The sequence below is a fragment of the Amphiprion ocellaris genome, chromosome 5 (genome assembly GCF_022539595.1).
Source record: "Amphiprion ocellaris isolate individual 3 ecotype Okinawa chromosome 5, ASM2253959v1, whole genome shotgun sequence".
NCBI classification, from domain to species: domain Eukaryota; kingdom Metazoa; phylum Chordata; class Actinopteri; family Pomacentridae; genus Amphiprion; species Amphiprion ocellaris.
In genome coordinates, this window is record NC_072770.1 from 25721040 (window position 1) to 25744594 (window position 23555).

General features: G+C 39.5%; 2 protein-coding genes across 3 annotated transcripts; both read left to right on the forward strand.

Annotated features, from left to right (window-relative positions):
* The first annotated feature begins 3635 nt into the window (after positions 1-3635).
* On the forward strand, positions 3636-9251 carry ankrd33ab (ankyrin repeat domain 33Ab). Of its 2 annotated transcripts, none has more exons than XM_023267307.3 (5): positions 3636-3832; positions 4724-5030; positions 5119-5248; positions 5549-5689; positions 7671-9251. In XM_023267307.3, exons 2-5 carry the CDS (start codon positions 4770-4772, stop codon positions 8510-8512), a joined length of 1374 nt encoding a protein of 457 aa, XP_023123075.2. In that variant the 5' UTR covers positions 3636-3832; positions 4724-4769; the 3' UTR covers positions 8513-9251. The 2 variants fall into 2 exon arrangements, with proteins under 2 accessions (XP_023123075.2, XP_035802751.2); XM_035946858.2 differs by lacking the exon at positions 3636-3832 and adding an exon at positions 4400-4552.
* A 2791-nt stretch (positions 9252-12042) lies between these two features.
* Positions 12043-23090, forward strand: LOC111566612 (activin receptor type-1B-like). Its single transcript, XM_023267306.3, has 9 exons — positions 12043-12213; positions 15937-16182; positions 17463-17729; positions 17845-18075; positions 18239-18406; positions 19706-19862; positions 19979-20103; positions 20207-20337; positions 20781-23090. The coding sequence occupies exons 1-9, from the start codon at positions 12147-12149 to the stop codon at positions 20904-20906; spliced, it is 1518 nt and encodes a 505-aa protein (XP_023123074.1). The 5' UTR covers positions 12043-12146; the 3' UTR covers positions 20907-23090.
* Positions 23091-23555: the final 465 nt, after the last annotated feature.

Below are 23555 nucleotides of genomic sequence, written 5' to 3' on the forward strand. Positions count from 1 at the left end.
ACCATTTGAACAGTTTTTTTTAACATTACAGTATTCAGTTGTTTTATAATGTATTTTTTTTGGCACCCTTGTTGTCTGATTTTCACAACTTAATCTGAAATAGTTTTTTATAGTGTGACCAAATACCTGTAAAGCTTATTAGGAAATGTTAATGCTAATACGGTGAACACGATCAACAATATATCTGCTAAACACCCACACATTAGCATTCTCATAGTGCACAAGTTGGCATGTTAGACTCTTGATTAAAATAAATGTGTAACGCCATCTGTCCAGTTATCCATCGGCCAAACTGAGAGAAATCCATTAGATGTAAAGAAAAATCTGAGGTGTGAAAAGGAACATAACAGCAATCATGGTGTGAAACAGTTTATCTAAAAGTAACTAACTGTGTCACACTTTGACTCATACTCAATAAAAGCAGCCCTGGTTACTCAGATGTATTTGCATTTGCAGATTAACTTTCTATCAAATCTATCATTTAGGTTTCTAAAACTGGTAACTGAACCATCCTCTCAGATCAGTTTGGCAGCCCTCTCCTCCCCCACTGTCACCACAGGTACTTAAGCATTTCCTCCGCTTTGGAAAAACCAGCACGTGGAAATGTCCCACTCACAGCAAACTGAGCTGGCAGGATGGAGGCAGAACGATTTAATCTCAAAGCCAAGATTAAGTATTCATGACTAGATGATCTTGTGAGCACAGCTGTCCAGGCTGGTGGCAGCCGGTGGTGTGATTCAAGAAGATTTATGTATGAACTCATGTGAACCCAAACATGGACAAAGTCAGTAAAGGGAAAAAAAAAAGGACAAAAAGAATTTGTCCCACAACTAGTGTTTATAGGTATTACACAATTTTAAATACACGGAGATATGGAAACATTCACGTCACAGGCTGACCGACAACGATCCACAGAGGGCAGATTACAGCTATAAAAATCTCAAAATGCTCTTGCTCGCTTGGCCATCAAGTTAAGCTTTTAAAAACTCTGCTGAAATGATGATCCCTCTGAGCTGAACAGCACTGATCTCTGCACAATGTAGGATTACTGTATGTGCGTGCCTGTGTATGTGAGCATGCACACATCTAATTGGTACATAATTAAGCGTCACAATAAGCTAATGTGTGCTTTTGGCATCTGCTTTTACTATTTTATATCTCAAATATGTTCGAGTGCCATGTGAAACACTTTTGAACAAATATCTGATGTGAGAGCTGCTTTTCTGCCAAACAGCTCCCTACTATGGGCAACACAAGAGCTGCAACAAACTTCAGTATTTCTCTAATTTCACTAAACACAGCCGACACATTCACTGCGCTACCTGTGCATCCTGCAGCCCCACTGGACTTCTTGGACCACTTCACCTGTGTCCTGTGTTTGTTCTCATCAGACAACAGCTTCTCCCTGCTGGTGTCTGAAATCTTAAGCAGAAAACAGAGAGAAAAGTGAGTGAGTGGGAGAAGAAGAAAATAATGCCCTCTTTGTCAAAAGCATTTATTATACTGTACATATGTGCGACAGATTTAGAAGCAGTTAGGCCCCTAGCAGAACAGAAATGAGTGATTGAGCTAATTATATCACTTTGCCACTCTGTTTCACCTCTTTCTCTCCACCACTTTGTCTTTCTTGTTTCTGCCTCAGCGTAAGTGGTTTCTTATCTTCTCTGTGGAATTTTCTCAGAGGACTAAACTGACCAGCATCAAATCGTTGGGCGAAAAATAAAATTTGATTCCAAAAAATAAGGCTAATTCCATCTTGAAAGTCACCTTTAATCTAAGTGGAAAACAGAGTTCGATTTTTCACTTCTTACCACACCAAAACTGACTTGGGATAATGTATTACATGATATATTGGAGAAGAGTTGAGTAGTTTGTTTATTTTTGATTGATTTTTGTTGTTGGAAAGCATGCTGTTATTGTGTTTTTTTCCATAACAAATATCCATGTTACACTGCAGAGAAGAAAGGATTTGACAGCAAAGTAAAGATAATTTGACACAACTATACAGGTACAGAGGTTTAAACAAGCACCTAATCGTGTTACTTTCAGGTATCCTCGTGTTTTATGCTGTTAAACATGAATCTCTTTCAGCATTTGTGTACTCGTATCATAATCAAGAACAGCCTAAGTTGCTATACACAAGATTTCTAGCTTTAAAATTTGTTATTTCCTTCAGCTCACTCGAACAATGTTAGTATCACGGAGCACAGGCACTCACTTTGTCAACTCCCAGAAGTTCTTCAGTCCTGCCTTGAACTTTTGCCAAAGTCTTCATTTTTGCATCCTGTGTTTTCCAGGTCCCTTTTGAGCTTGCTCTACTGTGGCATCCTTTTTCTGCACTTTAACATCAGATTATTCTTCCTTTGTTTAAGCAAGTAAGCCCAACTTTTTGTTTTGTTTTATATTTTATCAGAGCCAAGAAAACGGGGTTAAAGTAGCATCAGAGAGGCATCTGTACCATCCTGCCTGTTGTTCAACAAAAAGACAAAAGCAGGCAATCTACACTTTACACCAGGTCTTTTTCTCCTCTAGGCAGATGAGGACAGCTGGTCGACTGCAGTGGGATCTGTCCTCAGGCCTTTCACGATAAGAGGGGTCAATCCATCCAGACAGGTCCAGCCATGTCTTACAGATCCCTGAGGCTAATTTCAACCTGTGACCATTCCCAAAGCAGGAGTTAACTCAAAATAGCTTCGGAAAAACTTTGCAATGCTCTCAGGTTGTGCTACATCTGTAGCGCCTTTATGCTTCTGGTTTTAGTCCTAATTTTATATCTTGATTGTAGTGCTTAATTTACAACTTTTGTTCCAATTTCTATGTTTAAATAAGTCCTGCAGTGCAAACAACTACTAATTAAGGCTTCACAGAGACATTTTAGGTTTAAATCATGTAAATGTAGTTCATATAAGTGGTCATCAATTTCACTTTGTTATGACCAAATTATAAAGACTGAAATCTTACAATGTGAACAGTGTGAGAGATCCCCATCCTGTGGTGAATCTGAGAAATAACACCAGCGGTAACCGTCTCTCTGTGAAATGAGTTTTGCTGGTGTTTCACCTCCTTGGATTCTGTCTTATCTGTTCAGATCACATTGGTCACATCTAATGGGATTTATTCGTCTACAAGTCAGTCGTAAGAATTAATTAGAGTCTTCTGGCGGTAGCAGCTTACAGTTAACATTTTATACATTTACAATTGGATTAGTGGCTTATTTGTGGGTGGAATACAAGCTGTGTGTGGCACAGATTTCTGCAGAAATGCATTATTAATCACATTTGGGGAAATGTGACGACATGGAGTGGTTGTTGAACTGTGATTGTTTTTCTTCCACCATGTTTTTGCTTCCATGTTTTTCATGTATTTTTCATATGCGGCCGTGTTACGGGTCAGACAATGCAAAGACAAGAAGTGGCAAATTGCAAGGAACTTCAACAAACTCTCTTTAGTTTATCCAGTGAAAAATAGATAGAAGTTGTCTGGAGTCTACCACTGGCACTGTGTGGAAAGATGAAAATGGCCAGCGCGGCAAGTAATCCTCTCCATAAAGCTGTTGCAAATGGGATGAGCTAAGCATAGTAGATGAACACACAGTGTCTATGTGAAGACTCTGTGAAGACTCCTCCTCTCAGTTTTATGACATCACGACAATATGTGAGATGGAAATGGGCAAAGTACCTCTATTTACAGGCCCAGCAGGGAACTGTGACTTCTCGGCTGCTCTGACAACACACCGGGAGTGTTGGAGGAAGTCAGAAGTCATTCAGAGCAAGTCACAGAGGTGTGATAGATGGATATAACTACACTTAACGCTGACTGATTACCCTTTATGGTAAGCATGCATAGTTGATGTTCATGTGCTGTGGTTACCAGTTAGTTTGCCGGTAGTGATAGTATGTAGATTATATTATGGTGGAGGCTGTTGGATGTTGCAGTTGTGTTTCCGAGTTTTCATCTCTTTGTTTTGGTTTCACATGAAAGATCTGCCTTGTCTGCACTCAAAGATTATTTTACTGGTACAACACAGTAAAAGGTCACACAGAAATATCCATCACCGAGTCTCTTTATAGACATGAAATATTTCTAAATCACTGTTTTGACTTCAGTGTCACGAACACTTCTGCCTGAATTTTTTCTTAAAGTGTGTTAAGTACAAACTACACTGTGGGGTTTTGTTTTTAAAAAGAAAGCAGTAGTCATTAGTTTCAATGGCCAGGAATGTTGGCTTCAAAAAGCAGCAAAAGAGCCAAAACATGAGTTGAGTAGGGCTGCATGTGACTGAGGTTATTCTGAGGTGGGTTGTTCCTTATTTAGCCATGCTGTACGTTCAGCAGGGCATTTAGATGCTGATCCACTTACTCAACAGTAAAGGAGCATGGAGCTTATAACACCACAGGTCCATGACACACAGAAACAGCACTCATAATCCCTGACTGACAGACTCATGTCACTCTGTTATCTGTCAGCAAGCAAACTTTAGATTTTTTTAACGTGGCAGAGCTGAAGCCTGATGTACAGAATGCTGTGATTCAACCACAATTTTATGCCTACGGTGAGGAGACAGTTTTGATTCAGCATCATGTGTAATTATTCTGCTTTTCTAGGGGGAAAAAAATCCTTTTCTCTGAGTTTCCGTCTCTAGAGTGCACCTGACTGCACCTTTGTTGCCATAGACAACATGCAGTAATTGTCTGACCAGTTTCTATTTTTGAAATTCTTGTAGATGTAACCAAAAGGATACCATCCCATTTTACCTGTTCTGGTGGAAGATGGCCACCGCGGCCGAGGACCCCCACCTGGGCTCAGGCCCTGATGACGACGACGTGTCTCCATCAGGGAGCGACTCCGACTCAGACAGCATCCTCTCCGATGACTCTGTGCTTCCAGACTACACGCTGCAGGCAACAAACGGTAGCGCAGCATCAACACTGTATCAAGCTTGCGCCCGGAACGAACCCATCTCTCTGCGGAAAGTTCTGGAGAGAGGAGTCACAAAAGAAGAGGCAATGGAGCTGGACATCAACGGCTGGGTGAGAGTCTCATTCACAATGGTGAATATTCTGCTGTGATCTATTAAATGCAATGTCACCGATCCTTATTGTTTACCGTTACCAACAGAATGGCTTGATGGTGGCTTGTTGCAAAGGTTTTCTGGAGATTGTATATGGGCTTCACAACTGTCCCTTTATAGACATTAATCACCAGGATAAAGAAGGCAACACCGCACTCATGATTGCATCTCAAGCAGGTAAGTTTGACAGAAAAGTTCACTTAAGTTTGCAAAATATGCAGAAAAACCAGCCATTATCAATAACTGAGCTGCACGAGCAATGATGTTGTAGTTGACAAGAGACATAAACTAGAAAAAGAGAGTGAGAGAGAGAGAGTGCAATGCTTTTATGATTCAACAAGTTCAAACCAATATCTTCATGAGTTAAGTGGACCGTTGACTCATGAAGATGATCAAACAATGAGTTTAACGATAAGGTATTTGGAATTTTCTGACACACTTTTGATTTGATCCCTATATTTTGTGTTTTAACTACAGGTCATATCACCACAGTGATGTATCTCCTGAACTACTATCCTGGTATAGACACTGAAGTAAAGGACTGTCGAGGCTTCACAGCCCTCATCAAAGCTGCCATGACTGGTCGCAATGACGTCGTAGCGTCTCTTGTTATGGCTGGTACGTAAGAGCATGGTACAGCTAGGAAGATTCTGCAGAATTTAGTGATTCATTATTTCTTTGATACATATTGCAAATAATGATTTAAAAAATTAGATATGGCATATCCACTTTCATTCATAGCGCTTGGTGCACTGGGTAAATATTCTGGTTAGTCATCAATGTAGATCAGTTTCTCTGAAAATTATGTTTTAGGACCTTGCAGGCATCATGTCATTATAAAACATATTTTTTACTTGACTAAAAACGCTAGACTCGTCAGTTTCCCACATAAACTACTCAATCTCCTCTCAGATCTTTCAAAGCATAACAAGATACACATCAGCACATATGTCAGATCTAAAATTCCAAGTGTTTGCTTTGCTCCGATGACTATCTCTACAGTTGTTCTGCCACATTTCGGAGCATACTGAAGGCTCTTTAAAGCAACTTTTGACAGTGCTGTACATACAGGAGCTGCCGTACTATGATATTATTAGATGTTTTTTGACACCCTGACATTAGCTCATTAACAGGGACTCTGGCTGCCCTAAATGAAGAGTTACAGCACTAGTGGTGAGAATAGTTAACCCCGAGGTTTATCTGTCCATATTTGAATCCCACTAACTGTTCGTGAGCGAATGTGCTGGTGACGCGAGTCCGGTTTAAGGGATCATTCTGAGGCCATTATCACATCTTAACAGACACTGCAATAATCTCTGACAGTCTTGCTGGTTGTAGATTAGCTTCTTGCTCTTATTTTTAGAATGCGCATTTTGTAAAATCTCTGCTAGTCATAGTTTAACATTGCATATCACAATAAACAAAACCATCCAGTGAAGCTGAACTTGACGTCACCAGCTGCTTCTCAGTTTAATAATATGGTATTTAGACAGAATACAATACTGATTACTAAATTAAACTTGAGATGCTGCTTAAAATGGTTTAGTGTGCAGCCCTAATTGCAGCCATTTCATCAAACAGTCAGCAGGCCTCATTCACAGGAGACACTGTGACATGTCACAGCAGGAAAACCACAGGTGGAGATAACATTAATGTCGACTGAATTCCACAAAGCTGATTTGGCTTCAGCGTTCTGGCTCTGTGCAAACTGGCTCACTGTTACGCCGTCATCAATTACTAGGACACGTGAACAGAACAGAGTTAATGTTATTAGACACACCTGAGCTTGTTAAAAAAAAAGCTCATCTGGTGACTGTGTTATGTAACATCAATGTTTTGTTTGGGTAGGTAAATGGCTGTGTTTGTGGCATATATTTTAATAATCTGTACAATAAAACACAAATGTGTAATTAACCATTAAAACTGGCTGCATTCAGCTTAGATGTTCCATTTTCAGGGGTTTGGATTTGCATATGCTGGCTCACTGGTATATTGTTTGCCGGTTACGTAGAACAGACTCAGTAGTAATAGAATAGAATAGAATAGAATAGAATAGAATAGTACCTGTATTGATCCCCTATGGGAAATCCAGTTGCTACAGAGGCAAGCAGAAAGACTAAAATGACCACCACCACAATACAAATAAATAAGAAATATGAAAAATATACCATACTCTATTATACTATACTACACTACACCACACTATACTACACCATGCTATACTATACTATTACTATAGCAGTCGTTTTGAGTTTTTTTGTTCAGACATAAGGTGAAAAAGTATCAAATATTATCAAATATCATGTCTGAACGAAAGAATTCAAAACTACTGCAATAATAACAAAACATGATGAACGTTTTTGAGCTATAGTATACGATACTATACTATAGTATACTATGTTATGCTATGCTATTCTATGCCATGTTCTGTTATGCTATGCTATGCTATGCTATACTGCTATAATGTTAATAATGGCACTTTTCTTGCTAGTCAAATTGTCTGCCATGAAAAGGCCGGGAAAAAAAAGCTGCATGCATTATTCACTTTTAAAAGAAAATCAACCTCCACTCTGCTGGGTTTTCTTCTCTTTCTGTCCAGGGGCTGATATACATGCAGTAGACTCTACGAAAGGAAAATGTGCTCGGGACTGGGCCCTCAAAACAGGTCGCTACGAGACCTTGCATCGTCTCCGTCGCCTGAACCTTCGTCCAAAAGCTGAGCAGTTCTGTGAGAGTTATGTCCCTGAATGGCCTGAGCTCAAGGAGAGAGTAGCCAAGGCCACAGCTCAGAAGACTCCCGCGGAAAAAATCACCCAGCGGCTCAAAAACACCTTTGGATTCAGATTACCTCATGATCCCCAGGACAATGGGGTGTTGGACCACATGGTGCGCATCACCACCAGCGTTCATAGTCCTCTGATTTCAACTGGATGTCGCCCACTCTGCCCTACTAGCCCTCCAGAGGTGGGGAAGAGGCGTTTGGCTGTTCCAGACCTGGTGAAGAAACACTCACAGAAGGACCTTGAAGAAAGCTCAGTGTGCCACAGCAACAGCTCAGTGTCGCACATCATACCCACACTCCACTCTGCAGAGTCCATTGCTACAACGTGCTGTGCTGACACCGAGCGGCGAGGCAGCATCCTCTCCTTGGCCTCCACCAAAGTCGCTTCGACATTTATTCCTCGTAGTATGGCGAGACGGAACAGTGTGTTTCCCTCCGGCTGTATCCCCAAGATCAACATCGACAGGCCTTCAGAAGCAACGCCAAAGAAAGAGAAAAAGAAGAAGAAGAAGGAAAAGGGCTTCCTGGAACCACCAAAGTGGAAGTACAAGGAGATAAGAGAGGAGAAAAAGAAGAAGGAGAAGAAGGAGGAGAAAGAGAGGGAAGCCAAAGAGAAAAAGCAGAAAAAGGAAAAAGAGAGCAAGAAGGCCAAAAACTAAGACTTCATAAAAGGGCTGTTCGGCTGAGAACAATATGCTTTGATAAAAACATGCTCAACTCAGGGCTTGAAATGTTCAAACCAAATATCTTGGAAATATTCAGCAAATATTGAACCTATAACCTAAAGGAAATGACAGTGAACACAGACACTCTTTGGGAGAACTTTAAAGCTTCTAATGTCTAAAATCTGAGGCAAATATTGCATATATTTTGAATTAGAAAACAAAATGTAAAAGTATTTTTCCATTAATATATTCAACATTTATAGACTAAAAAAAAATAACTGAATGGAGATTTTTCATGGTTATGATACAATGCATGTTACCCATGTTTAGTCATTCAGTCGCACAGGTGCTAAATAGTTTATGGTGTCTACCTCATCCTTAACAAAAAACACAGACAGGCAGCCACAAACTACTGTATGTGTAGATCTGCATACCCATTTATAATGCAAGCTGCATATAGATGCAAATACGTCATAGCCTATTTGTATTACCATGTAATATTGTTGTATGTATTCAAGTTATTTTTGCAAATAGCTAGAGAAAATCACTGTAAATACTGTACAGCCTGTGCAGAAAGCAAATATCAAAGTGAGGATCAGTGTAATCCTCTAGTTTTATTTCTATTTTCTGATGTTGCCAACAACATATTCAGATGATATACCCTGTTTTTATTTACAATGAGTGGGTTTAATTTACTTGAAATGACAAATAAATAAAGGACAGTGAAAGATTAGTGACAGATTGTTGGTACACTTGTCAACATATTTATATCAACAATGGATTAAATGACTGTTTGCAATGTTAAAGAGGCGGCTGATAGACACTGTTGTTTACTTAAAGTGCATTTGGGGGACTGGTGGACAGCACTAAATACAGGTGTAAACATTTATCAATATGTATTGTGATCCAATCAGTCAAACCACACTAAATTCTCTTAATGACAAGGATGTAACAGGAAAATACATCATCAATGCAGGATGTGGTCGTTGTTGTTTTTTGCCCTTTTGCAAACAACAAATGAGTTTGTCCTGCTAATCTCAGCAGTTGAAATAGAACATACATGTTTTTAGTTTTCTTAATTAACTCGTGTGAAGGGTACAGTGGTTCAGTGGTTAGCACTGTCGCCTTGCAGCTAGAAAATCCCCGTTTCGCATCCCGGCCTGGGATCTTTCTGCATGTTTGCAAGTTCTCTCTGTGTATGTGTGGGTTTTTCTCTGGGTACTCTGACTTCTTCCCACAGTCCAAAAAAGATGCAGTAGGCAGAAATCTAGAAAATGAAAACATGCAGGCCTGGTGCTGCAGTTTGTACTGCTCCGTTTTGAGTTTTAACCTTCTGCCACCAGACAAGAACACACTTCAGTCACACAACACACAGTCTACATTCATTTCACCCAGGATTCAAGCCTCCTCAGTTAAACTCCTCTGTGTAACCTATTGCATCATCACATGCTACTTTTACTGTGGGCTTCGTTTCTATTTATGCTCAAACTGATCTGGGTGAAGCCCTGTGATTAGCTACACAGGGCATCACCCTGTGTCATGGGTTAGATTTTCTAAAGCCTTAAATGAAGGTAAAAAGAGATGCAAATGTCTGGTTTCCACTGGAATTACAATATATAGAAAGTTCAATGTGGAATTTTTGCTCGATGAAGCAAACCAATACAACCTACCCTAACTTTTAGAATATTTAGGCTTGATGTTTTGCTCTTTAGAGTGTGTGTATGTGTGAAAGAATCCACACCCTCATCAGGTGTTGCTTTAAAGGACAATGATCAGACAGTGTGACACTTGAATGTCCACAACTCCACCATTTGTCATCGAAGAAATCATTGCAAACATCCTGCCACACAACAGACAATATGCCACATGGTGCTCTGGATGGATGTGACCAAAACGACCACTAAAATGTCCACAAACTTCTCCAAGTCCTTCAGGGAGAGTAGGATAACATGTACAAGCAGCATCAACATCCTCGTCAACTCTATGTTTCGCAGATGAGAGACTTGATACTGACTTGTGATTTCTGGTCTATCAGTAAACAGTCAGAGTAACACCATTAAAAATATTAACGGTATCCATTCTTAATCTTTGTGCACTGCAGAAGTCAACAGAAACAATAAAGGCCATCACACCTCCATTCTGGACAGGAAGCCTTGTTGACATTGGATGTTTTTCTTGTCAACAAACTGCACAAAATAACCCAAGAAAATAATATGTCAAACTCTACCCTCACTGTGGTACTCTGTCCCAAACCTATTAGTCTCTTCTGAAAATGTAAATCAGTTCTTACATATATGGTTTCATTCTTTAGTGGTTTATTGATTCCATAAAACAGCAGAACACTAGTTTTAGTATTTAGTGAAAACAAACAAACAAACAAACAAACAGGGACGCCCAACAGCTCCTCCAGTCTGTCACTCTGAACTCTGCTTCCAGAATCTGCAGGAAAATTTCCCTCTCAGAATTTGACTGTCAGTATGAATCCCTTCGCTGATCCTGTTCTGTCTGTATGTTACTAAAACTCATCTAATCACCACACTGAGCAGCTCATTTTTAACCACAAGCATGTGTGTGTTTTCAGTAGTTGCTCTGTGACTTAAGAAAGTGAGGAATTACAGAATGGAAGGCAGCATAGCCTTACAACTCGAAGGTCCTGGTTTTGCTTCTCGGCCTGGAGCTTTCTGTGTAGGATTTGCATGTTCTCCCTGTGCAGCGTGGGTTTTCATCGGTCCAAAACATGAGGTTAATTAGTGATTCTAAATGTGAGTGTGCTTGGTTGTTTGTCTCTATGTAGCTCTGTGATAGATGGCGACCTGTCCAGGGGAACCTTGCATTCATGTTAAGTCAGCTGGGATAAACTCCAGCCCCCCATGACCCTACAGAGGATAAAGTGATGTATAGATAATGGATGGATGGATAGAATAATTTGAAAAGTATCATGCCCGTCACTAGTGCACAAATGCAGCTGACATCCTTCATCTTATAGTTAGGAAACATGCTGAAGTTCATTAAACCTGGAGGAGTTGAAACATCTGCATATCATTGGTACGACTGTGTTTTTCAAAGATGCACAAGCAATATTGATTGGAATTAGTTTTTTGTTTGTTTTTGTTGATTTTTGGGGGAAAAATAAGGTTTCCAAAAAGTGTGTGTGTGTCTTCTGGGGGGAAGAAAGGTGAGGAGAGGTTTGTGCTACTCAAAAATGTTAGTATGTTTATGAGAAAATAAAGAAGTCTTAATTCTGTTCCTAATTTGCTTAGGGTTTTTTTCCCTCTTGAAAAAATATGAAAAAGTATCCAAAAAGATCAAATATATAGATCAATGCTGTCTGAATGTTGGCTCTCCATATAGATAGATAGATAGATAGATAGATAGATAGATAGATAGATAGATAGATAGATAGATAGATAGATAGATAGATAGATAGATAGATAGATAGATAGATAGATAGATAGATAGATAGATAGATAGATAGATAGATAGATAGATACTGACCTCTTCTGTCCTGAGTGTGCTGCTGCCTGCTGGTGGTTAGTAAACGGTTACCTCCTCATCACGCCTCGACTCATCCATCGTTAGCAAACTAAACGCGTCGATGCGATGAACCGGGAATGTGTCGGTATCGGTCATGGCTAACCTTCGGATTTCGTTAGCTGTCGTGGTGCTTCTCACTGTCCCGTACAGACCCGGCTATGGTGAGCAACTTACAGCTTTGTTTGTGTCCATGACAAGCTCCAAAGCTCCAGAGCTCCGGAGCTCCGTCACCGTGGAGGAGCGGTTAGCCGCTAAGCTAGCAGCAGGAAGGGAAACCAGGTCAGCCGCAGTTTGCTGTGACAGGACGAGTATTTAAATACAATTAAGCACAATATTCTACAGCTGTACGTCTCACGGTGACACTGCTGCTGTCGAGACAGTCAGAAAGAGCAATTTAACTGAGTGTTTAGGCGGAATAAGCAAGAATTGTACTATAAACACACCAGCTGACTAAGCGCTGCTTGGCTCTGGAGCTTCTTATTTACACATTTATCTAACTGTAGCTGCTGTTTATTTCTCCTAAACTACAGTAATGATGCTGGTTAGACAGCTGATGCTACCGCATTATTGTGTGTCATGACTTTAAACTGCTCAAATGTTGATGTACTAAGACTACTTGCAGGTAGATACATGTAATATTTTTGTACAGCACAGTATTTATCTAATCATGATTTTTTCATGGTGTGTTCACTCAGTGCCTTGATTAGTTTTCATTAGTATTACTTTCAGCATAATTCCACTTAATAAAGATGTTATTTCCTATCTGAGAGAGCAGAGTAAGGCTGAGCAGAACAAATAAAATCACAATAATGGTAATGATGTTATGTAATAATGTTGTATTGTGACAGTGAGATGCAGCATATCGTGGCATTTGGTTGTTCATAGGGAAAATATGGATGGGAATGTCTGCTTTAAGCTTATTTAATCTGAAAATTTATGCTTCACATTGATGCAAAAAATCCTATCCATCTAGTGTTACGATAAGGCAGTCCTCCACTTCATATTATTATATTATATAACATCATGTTTTTCTCAGTGTCCATGTGTTTGCTTCAGATAATACTTATCCTCATTGTTGGTTTGTTAATTCATTTTCATTATTTTTGCCCTTTTACTTTCTAGAAATAGGCATATTGCCGTGTTGATGTGTCAATGTATAGACACAACAAATTAAGAATTTTCTTGCATTCCTTATTTGTTTATTCTTGCGTATGACAAAAAAAAAGTATTTTGTATCCTTAGAAATTGTGTTACTGATTTTTGATTTACAGCATGAGCCAAATACAGTCAGGAAAATTAAATAGTTGCTACAATACAAATTTCTGTTATTACATGATCTTCATATCACTCCTTCCTAATACAAAGCAGTGATTAAACAAATGTGGAAAGCCTCCTTCTGGCTCTGCAGCCTGTGAAGTGTTGTGAAGAACACATTGTAATTGTACACCACATTCCTTTACAACCCCACACAGTGCAATTTACTGTGCACATTTCACTACCTTAATTCTGTTCCCTTTGTTTTGTTTAAATGTTTGGAGCTTAAAGTTGTTGCTTGATCTGTCAGACATGTTGTCAGAAAACACAGCTTTTCAGGTCTGGTTTGAAAAGAGGAAAACTATAGCAAAGATGACCAAAGATTCACCAAGAAGCTGAATTCCTGTGGTGATACGAGCTGTCGTGTTCTTTACAAGAAAGCATGTTTTCCGTTTTGATTTATTTTAACCGCTTGAAATGTTTTACTATGGCCTTTGTAACCACAGTGGAAGAAAAGCGGTCAGTGTCTGGGTTGTTGTTCTGCATTTTTTAAGGATGTCCATTTGTGATGCATAATTTTTTTCTGCTGTTTGAATTACGTTGTGGTACGAAACGATCAGCCCTAAATGTGGATGAAGGTTGTGACATTTGTAGCTGTGGAAAGTCTGAAATGTCAGTCTTATTTCATCTTTAGTCAGCATTTGTCTTCCTTTTTCCTCCTGTGGCTGTTTTGTTTCTCGTATCTGACCAATAGCTTCTACCAAGTAGGTGTGGGCATCGTGTGAGTCAGTACCACAAAAGATGTTGTAACCCATTAACTCTATAGTTCCCCCACCTCAGCTGCATGTTAACGATCACTTCCAGCACACACACTCCGGCAAGGTCTTTTTCTACTGGGAATCCACTGGCAGCTTTTTCAGTTACTGGAATGCCACACCGCATCTTTGTCTTAATAACATTACTCAGTTTCATGGAGGAAGTCTCAGTCTCTTGTTGGTCTGTCGCTCACAGTCAGTCATCTAATCTCTTCTCCTACATTTGCCTCACATAAACTCTCCTCTCACCCTCCCAAAGCCGCCCCACACACCCAACGTTTAACACTTCCTCTACTTCCTGACCTCGTCGATACCATCCTGAATCTGTCTGTCCTCCGTTCTAGCTCTAGTTCATCTTTGCAAAACATTACTCATCTGAAGATTTTCCCTAATACTTTAAATCTCAGTTCTGCTGTATGATTTTCCTCTCCGTCCTTATCAAGTAGCAGCCTCACATGGGCCTCCCACGCACCAAATGAATCCTTTTACATTCGTCTTAGACAGCCAAAAAGGGAGATGTCTGATGCTAAAGAAACCATAACAGAAGTTCATTAATGATTAAGTATTCCCTCTTATTGTCATTTTAAGTATTTAAACTGCAAACTGATTGCAACACACACTTAAGCTATGTGCCAAATAGGGGTCGACTTATTATTAGTAATTAAGGAGACCGATAACTGATATTTGAAACTGATATACATTTATAGCAAAAGTGAAAATCTAGGTTTCAGAATAGATAGATAGATAGATAGATAGATAGATAGATAGATAGATAGATAGATAGATAGATAGATAGATAGATAGATAGATAGATAGATACTTTATTAATCCCAGGGGAAATTCAAGTGTTCAGCAGCTTACATACAGCAACATAAAATAACAAAAGGGCAGGTTAGTAACATTAACATTAATGGTTAGTATAAAAGGTTAGTAGATAATGTAAACTAACACGAACTCCGACACACAATTCTGTTGAAATGCCTTTATTTATGTTTTTTACATGTTTCTTTAAAAGAAACTCTTCTGCATTTAACCTTCAGTTTGGCTATTTCTCATAACACGTAACCAATCACGTAGTACTGAGGGCAGAACATGTCAGACAGGACAGACAGCCAAAGTAGCCCATTTTCAAATTAATTTGGTATTTTGGAAATTGGTTAAAAATCTTCAACAATATCAATAATAGGAAAAATGCTGAGTATTAGATCAGTGTGGTCCAATGCTCAGTTCGACCACTAGTGCCAGATCCATAGCAGTTCTATGCAATGTTTAGTACTTCTTAATCAGTATAGCTTAGGACTGTTTTAGGAATTGGTTTACATATTTTTCAAAATAATTCACCATTTTGTTTTAGCACAGAATGACACAACATGTGTGTGTTCTATCAAGGTGATTTTGCAAAAATACTGCCAATTAGACATCACAAATCAACATTTAATCATTTCTGGAGCTCTTTCACCACCACCTGCAAGTACTGCATTGTAGGTGACGCATGCTGAAAAATTCCCTGGGTTTAATGGATAAAGTGCCTCCTTTGAATATACTATGTTTTCCCACTTAACATATTAAAACCATAATATAATCCACATGCACTAGTGCTACGCTTCAGGACACAAGTCTGCTGGTTGTTACTGCCTTCTACTGCACATGTTGTGAACTGTACACTTCTGTACAGCTTTCTGTTTCATTTTACTGTGCAAACACATCTTTGGCCGAGTTGTCAAGCAGTTTTGGTCCTGCGGATCAAAGTTAAACATTTCACTTCATACAAGCTATTGTATTTGACACTGTTTTGTTTCTACTGACCGTTTGCAGCTCTGTGGTGTAACTGCACCACCGCTCAGTGTCAGAAGACTGGCTCCCAGTGTGAGACCGATGGGGCCTGCATGGCTTCCACCTTCTTCAACAATGGCCAAGAGCAGCACATCCGTGTCTGTATCACTCGAGACAGCCTGGTGCCCCCTGGACAACCATTCTACTGCCTCAGTGCAGAGGGCTATCTCAACACCCACTGCTGCTACACTGACTACTGCAATAGCATGGACCTCAAAATACCCTCTGGTGAGAACTGTCATGTATCACACTGCATATAGTGTATGATCAGGTACATTTAGTGTTGAAGTCAGAAGGATTTGATTGAATCATTTTGTATATGTGTAATGTGTAATCCTTAAATTTTAATGACCTTTTTAATGATTTTATAAATGTTTTCTTTCTTTTTATAATTGTTTTCATCTGCTGTTTTAATGTCCTTGTGAAGCACTTTGAATCACCTTGTTGTTGAAATGTGCTATATAAATAAACTAACTTTAACTTTTAACTTTTAATGTATTGGGGTAAATATACAAAAAAAGCATGTTTTTACTTCAAGTGTCATCCATCCTAATCTAGCAGGCAATGGGTGGACTAATCCTTAGCCAGAACATGTGGCAAACTGTCCTGTGTTCACTGTTTAATGTTGGGATCTGTGGAGAGACTTTTGCATCTAATGAATAACTTAGTTCCTGCAAACTGTAAATACCCACAGTATAGTCCAGACATGATATTTAAAGCATCTCAGTGACTGTAGAGAGTTTCTTGCATTCTTCAGTGAGTCATGGTTCCTGAGAAGATTAATGTTTCCTGTGGTGTTTTGTACCATGTCCTAAAATATTTTAGAGAGCAGAATGCCAGTGAGGAACTTTAGTGACAGGAAATTGCGGACAGTTTTACACCCAAAAAAAAAACGCTATTTAATTTGAAGCTGTTAACTGCTTAACCACATGCCTGGTGTAAACAAAGTGATTTCAATCTAAAATGGCTTTACTGTTTGGGTGGCGTATGCACTCACAGACTGTTGATATCCTCGTCTAGGCTGCAGACTGTGCAACGCTGCATGTTAAGATGAGCATGGAAGGTTAAAATGATAAATAGACTTTTTTTTTATTAAAGTCTGCATGTTTGTTGATTGTGAAATAGCCACCACCTGAAGAATCCACACTGGGACCAGCTATATTTTGAAAATCATATGTCTGAATCAAGGCTGAAGTCACAAGCATCACACAGCCAAAGCGCTTTTACTGTATTAGTTTGCTGTTGATGTAATCTAACACTTGTGGTTTTCTTGGGGTTTTTTTGCAGTAAAAGCTTTTTGGTGTAGAGAATTGAACATTTCCTTTTAACATCACTGGGAATAAGTCTAGGTTAATATAAGAGTCAAATGTTGGCTCAGTTTCCTGATTGTCTGCTTAGTCACAAGCTTTGCGCTGTCATCCCTCGAGGAGATAAAGCAGTTCATATCAGGTAATAGTATTTGTCTAGTGTGTGTACTGCATTTTAACACTCTTACTTTTATCTTTCAGTGACACCACCACCAGAACTAAGGGGAGGCTACGGCCCAGGTGGGACATGGGGGCTGGTGGAACTAGTTGCTGCGATTTTAGGACCACTGCTGCTGCTGTGTGTGCTGCTGTTGGTGAGTGTGTTGATGTATCATTATCACCAGAGGGCCTATAACCACAGGCAAAGACTGGAAGTGGAGGATCCGTCCTGTGAACACCTCTACCTGGCCAAAGACAGGTCCCTGCAGGACCTCATTTACAATCTGTCCACGTCTGGTTCGGGTTCAGGTCAGTGCACAGTTACGATAATGATAGTGATAACTCCTGTTGTAGTTCATCATAATTTGGGTGGTTTTAGTAGACATCTGGTATCTCTTTGCCATTCTCTCTTTTTTCTGTGCAGGTCTGCCACTGTTTGTCCAGCGGACTGTAGCCAGAACAATTGTGCTGCAGGAGATCATCGGTAAGGGGCGTTTTGGGGAGGTGTGGCGAGGGCGATGGAGGGGTGGTGACGTGGCCGTGAAGATCTTCTCATCCAGAGAGGAGCGCTCCTGGTTCCGTGAGGCTGAAATCTATCAAACCATCATGCTCCGCCATGAAAACATCTTGGGCTTTATAGCTGCTGACAACAAAGGTACGAACCACTGACATATTCCTTTCTCTCATCAAGGAATGGCCAACAAATTACACCCTTGGAGATGCTGCTGTTTGGTTGTGTGCTGTATGATAAATAATCATTCTTAAGTGAACTTATTATATCTTGGATATCTCTGTATGTCTGTATATCTGTTGTGTAGACAATGGCACATGGACCCAGCTGTGGTTGGTATCAGACTACCATGAGTACGGCTCTTTGTTTGACTACCTGAACCGCTACTCTGTCACTACTGAGGGAATGATCAAACTGACACTGTCGGCTGCAAATGGCCTTGCTCATCTGCACATGGAGATTCTTGGAACACAAGGTAGTATTTGCACAATTGTGTAACGTAGGATAATTTCATGTATTTGTCCTGGCTTCCACCTTTGATGAACAGGGTGTTAGAAAGTTTGTGGCTTTCTACACAGAAGATAGAACAGCTAATATAGAGTACTGTGCGAAGGTTTTAGACACTAAAAGTAAAGTGAGGATGCTTGTAAAACTAATTATATGAATAAATAGCCCATGCCATCTGTTACAATACTTCTTGTTCTTCTTGTCGCTAAAGACGGTTATTTCTGACTCATTTTTTGTGTTTGGGGCTTTTTTGGCATGCTGCAGAAAAATTTGGAACCAGTCAGACGCGTCCCTGATGGTAATACGCAACGGAAAGGGATGTAAACTTTGCACAGTGCTTCATATCACGTCAAGCCATGCGGTTAAGTCTCTGAAGTAATGAGTATTAGTTGTGGAGTTCTTTTCCAGTGAAGCCACAGTCAGCAATTACTCTTCAAACCCCAGACAAGTCAAGTCTAGACAGGTCAAGTTCCTTTCATCTGTTCATACAGTATCTACTAGTAGCGCAACACATTTATGACTTCTTTGACTGAATGTTGTTGACTTCATTTTTTCTGAAACCCATTTCTTCCTTCTCCTCCCCCACCTACTGACTGGAACAAGGCATCCACTGTTGACAACAAAATTTTTCCATTTAACACAAGACTGTGGATTGAGTCATCTACAGAATATGTCACAGTGTTTAGAATGTGATTAGATGTTCCTCTGGTAAAACAACATTGTTCAAATGAAAAAGATAGAAACTTACAAATATATTTTTTATTGCTGAAGAGGCATCTGGATACTGAAAAATTCCAAAGTGGCAGCTTGGAAGGGGATACATGTTAAAACTTAAAAAAAAAAAAAAAAAAAAAAAAAAAAGAGTGCAGCAGTGTGGGGAATTTGTAAAGTTTTCAAATACCACAAACAGTTTGCCAACGTCTTTGATCTTGTGTCCAGATATTCTGACAGTATTTAGTTCTGCAGTACACATTGTCATCTATGAAAACATATATTCATCATTTCCTTAAATAACATTTTGCTGAGTGTTCTTAAGTAACTGTCATGAAAAACAAAAGGGTACTTGATCTTTATTGTTGCACAAATGGATGGTTGTTTTCTATTTTTATCAAGCAGAGTGATGCCCAAAAAAGCAAGCTTACATAACATGTTGGCAGTTTCGAGTTTATAATGAAAAAAGCAATACAACACTGCAATGTTAAAAAAGTAAATGTGTACAAGAGTAAGAATTCACAAGTGACTGTTATGTTCTTTCATGTCTTTATAGGAAAGCCAGGCATCGCCCACAGAGACCTGAAGTCCAAGAACATCCTGGTGAAGAAGAACTGCACCTGTGCCATCGCTGATCTGGGCCTGGCTGTCCGTCATGACTCTGCCACAGACACAATCGACATCGCCCCCAACCAGAGAGTGGGCACCAAGAGGTCTTTCTCAACATACACAACTACACACAGACATCTTTGACATGTTTCACAGCGTATTTTTAAATTCTGAACATCATCACAACCCTGATTGTTTTTTTTTTTTTTTTGTCTCCCAGGTATATGGCTCCAGAGGTTCTGGATGAGACTATCAACATGAAACACTTTGAGTCATTTAAATGTGCCGACATCTATGCTTTGGGGCTGGTCTACTGGGAGATTGCCCGTCGCTGTAACACTGGAGGTGGTCCTCTTTTTGTTTCAACCTGTATTGTTTGTTCTTTTTTCACTGCTAACATCTGAGATGACTGCACTGATCTGACCTCAACACTGTCCTGTTTTATCAGGTGTCCATGAAGAGTACCAACTGCCCTACTATGACCTGGTACCTTCTGACCCGGCCATAGACGAGATGAGGAAGGTGGTGTGTGACCAAAATCAAAGACCCAATATTCCAAACTGGTGGCAGAGCTACGAGGTATGAAAACACAGTGAAATGATTTACAACTAAATCTGCACTGACACTGGAAGACTTTATTACAACATGAGTGTTACTTTTGCAGCATTGGCCATTAATCCCATTTGTAATCTGAACATCTCTTCATTGAGTTAACGTCTGAACCTCAAGCAGTGTTTGCACATGTTTTTGCTCCACTTTTTCTCATCATGGGCTCATATTTCACAGCAACATAAAGTCCTGCACCTTTTAAGGAATTATTGGAATTTTCTTCCTGAAGGTTTTGCAAATTTTCAGAAATTTGGGAAATTTTTTTGCTGAATTTTTGGATTTTTTTCAGACAAGGAAACAACATTTTTTGGTTCCCATAAATGAAGACAACAGGAGGGTTAGCTGCATTTGTATCATCATCATAATCATTTGTACTGTATTGCTAACCCTTGCGTTTTCTTGCTGTTGCTCAGGCCTTGCGAGTCATGGGTAAAATCATGAGGGAGTGTTGGTATGCTAATGGAGCTGCTCGTCTCACAGCCCTGCGCATCAAGAAGACCTTGTCCCAGCTCAGCATTGACGAGGACATTAAAATCTGAGCTATGTGATACAGCAGAGCGCTGAGCAGGACCTGCCTTCAGACTGTAGGGCGCTGACAGGAAGAAGTCAGGCCTCCTACACAGACTGCACAAAGTACGAGAATTTAATAGAGGGTGGCACTTTATAAAATATTGCCCCACGGATACTCCTGCCAGTTTTAAAGCCACTTGATTTCTGACAAACCCTACCTCGCTTACCCAGCCAAAATACAAAGAACACCTTTCCTGTCCAGTCCTCAGCTACTGCTGCCCCACCTGAACCTTTTTGTTCCTTTCTACACACTGTACTAACAAGGATTCTTTGATTTCCTGTGAACTTGTATGCAATCAATATGTTAGTAACCAAGTAATATTTTAAATATCAGTTGCAAAATCTCTTTGATCAAGCAGCATTCATGCTTATTGTCTTTGTGCGGCAGCATTAACTTACTCTTGCTTAGTCTGTTATTTAAATGAGTAGATCTAATGTTTGTGAGACCACTGTGTAGGTTTTTCTGCCATGCCTACAGCACACAGGCTCATCTCAAAGGATTTTACTTATTTATAAATAATACATCTGGCTCTGCTACAGCTGTGTGATTGAGTTAAATGCTAATCACCATGTTGGAATGTAGAAAGCCGGTGAGATTATTTGTGTAAATGCGGCCCAGTGACTTTCAACATGCGGTCACTGCAGCATTATGGCGACTTGCCAGACAGGATATAGCTTTGGACCACTTTCCTGAAACCTTTCTCTTAAGCTGGTTTAAACTCAGGTTTTCTTTATGCTTACAGATCAACAAGCTTTTTCTTTGTTCAGAGCCTGGATAAGCAAAGTACACATTTAGGAATTAATAAACAAAAATACACTTCATTAGGATGAAGGGTTAGCAGAAACATTCACTGACTTCTCATCAGGACATACTTATAGAACATCGTACATGAAGCCTGCAGCACCTTGGTACATGTAGTACATCTACAATATAGTCTCTTATAAGTGCATAGCCTAAAATGAGGGAGAACGTTGCTTCAACTTCCTAAGATAAGCTGACATACACAACATTTAGACAAATCTTCATCCCTTGGAGCAGCCAGTACTACTTATCTTAAACATGGGCCAAATACACACTGATTCCAGGAATCTGAATGATGGTTTGTTTTGATGTAATTTTTTTTTTATACTGTTACAACATGTCCATTCTTCCTCTCCCCTCAGGGCTCACTCTCCCTGGCCAAGTATAACTACTGTACTGCTCATAACTGGCTTTTTAAAGTGATACTTGTGTATATAACAAATTAAGTTTAGTTCTAAATATGTTTTAAATGGTTGACATTTTGTACTGGCTTTATAGTTGGTGGAAAGAATCTGTAAAGAGAATTATGTACAAGTATACTCTCTGACATCTCAAGTAATATTACTGTAAATGATATGAAGATTGTTTCCTTCAATTTAACACTGTCATAAAACACTGTATGCATTTTTTTTGTTTCCAGGAAATGGGTGCACTTTTGTGTTCAGTTTTATGCAAATTCTGCAGGTACTGTTTGTGTGTATAGATGTTCCCGTGTTATTTAAGCGTGTATGCTGTGAGTCCCTATGAAAGGCTGAAAGGCCACGTGTGCACTACTACTGACCTCGCAGCATTAAAACCAAACTGTTCTCAGAATCATCTCTGGCCATGGCCTCCGGTGTTTATTTAGGATCACACCACTGAAAATGAGAATGTTTACACAAATCATGCCAGTCAGTTGCAGTACCCTTCCTCTGACTGGAAACCGTAAAGAGAATCAGGCGTCTCCCTTGATCTCTGAGAGAAAAAAATGTTGAAATCGAATACGACTGAATTGTCTCAGCACTGTTTCACAATCGTCTCCGACCTGCTGTTTTTTAGAATCACCTAAACACAAGATGTTTGTAAGAACGGATGAACTGCCCTTGATGCTGTTGTTTTTGGTGGGAAATTCTGGGGAGCTTTCCTGAATGTGAACCATATTTTTACACTGAACAGTTGCGTTTGCCTTACAATGTAGAAGTGCATAATGAAATCAAGCTTTTTATCCAATACTTTCCTCTCAATGTGTCTTTGGATGAACTGTGGGGGTGTGTGTCCAGTTATGACAATGAAATGCATCCATGTAAAAACCCCTTCAGGACATTGATCATGTAAACTCTAATATAGAGGAATAAATACAGTTGTTTCCCTATGTGGCGTTTGTTTTTACTTTCTCTAGCTTGTATTTAAAGAGTGTCAAAGAAGGTATGAAAGGTATTTTTATACTGACAAAAGATCACATTACTAATTTAATATCAGATACTATTACTTGACTGCAGTTTTCCTCAAATGAGAAGTGTCTTTCAGCGCATTGTTTTGTTCTTTGCTTATTGTGTCATTGTTAACCTTCTCAGCTATAAAAATAGACAATGCTAATAGGCAGGAGTTGGTGGAGGCCAAATCTACACTAAAAATAAAAAGCTTTGACTTAAATTTATTCTTTGCCTCACATATAGCTCTTAATGAACACTGATGTCGCTCATATCAACCAAACGCATAGATATGCACATTTCATTGGTAATCTTTCGCTAATAAAGGCACATATCAACTTTAAAGGTGATGTTAGTGGTAACAGCTGCTTTCCACAACACCAAAGTGGCCAAAACATCACTTTCTG

Excerpts from the sequence above, each read along its gene's own strand:
- ankrd33ab (XM_023267307.3), top strand. The coding sequence starts at position 4,770 with ATGGCCACCGCGGCCGAGGACCCCCACCTGGGCTCAGGCCCTGATGAC. Across the intron at positions 5,031-5,118 it reads AGCTGGACATCAACGGCTGG|AATGGCTTGATGGTGGCTTG; the intron begins GTGAGAGTCTCA and ends CGTTACCAACAG. Across the intron at positions 5,690-7,670 it reads AGCGTCTCTTGTTATGGCTG|GGGCTGATATACATGCAGTA; the intron begins GTACGTAAGAGC and ends CTTTCTGTCCAG.
- LOC111566612 (XM_023267306.3), top strand. The coding sequence starts at position 12,147 with ATGGCTAACCTTCGGATTTCGTTAGCTGTCGTGGTGCTTCTCACTGTC. Across the intron at positions 16,183-17,462 it reads GGACCTCAAAATACCCTCTG|TGACACCACCACCAGAACTA; the intron begins GTGAGAACTGTC and ends TTTATCTTTCAG. Across the intron at positions 17,730-17,844 it reads CACGTCTGGTTCGGGTTCAG|GTCTGCCACTGTTTGTCCAG; the intron begins GTCAGTGCACAG and ends TTTTCTGTGCAG.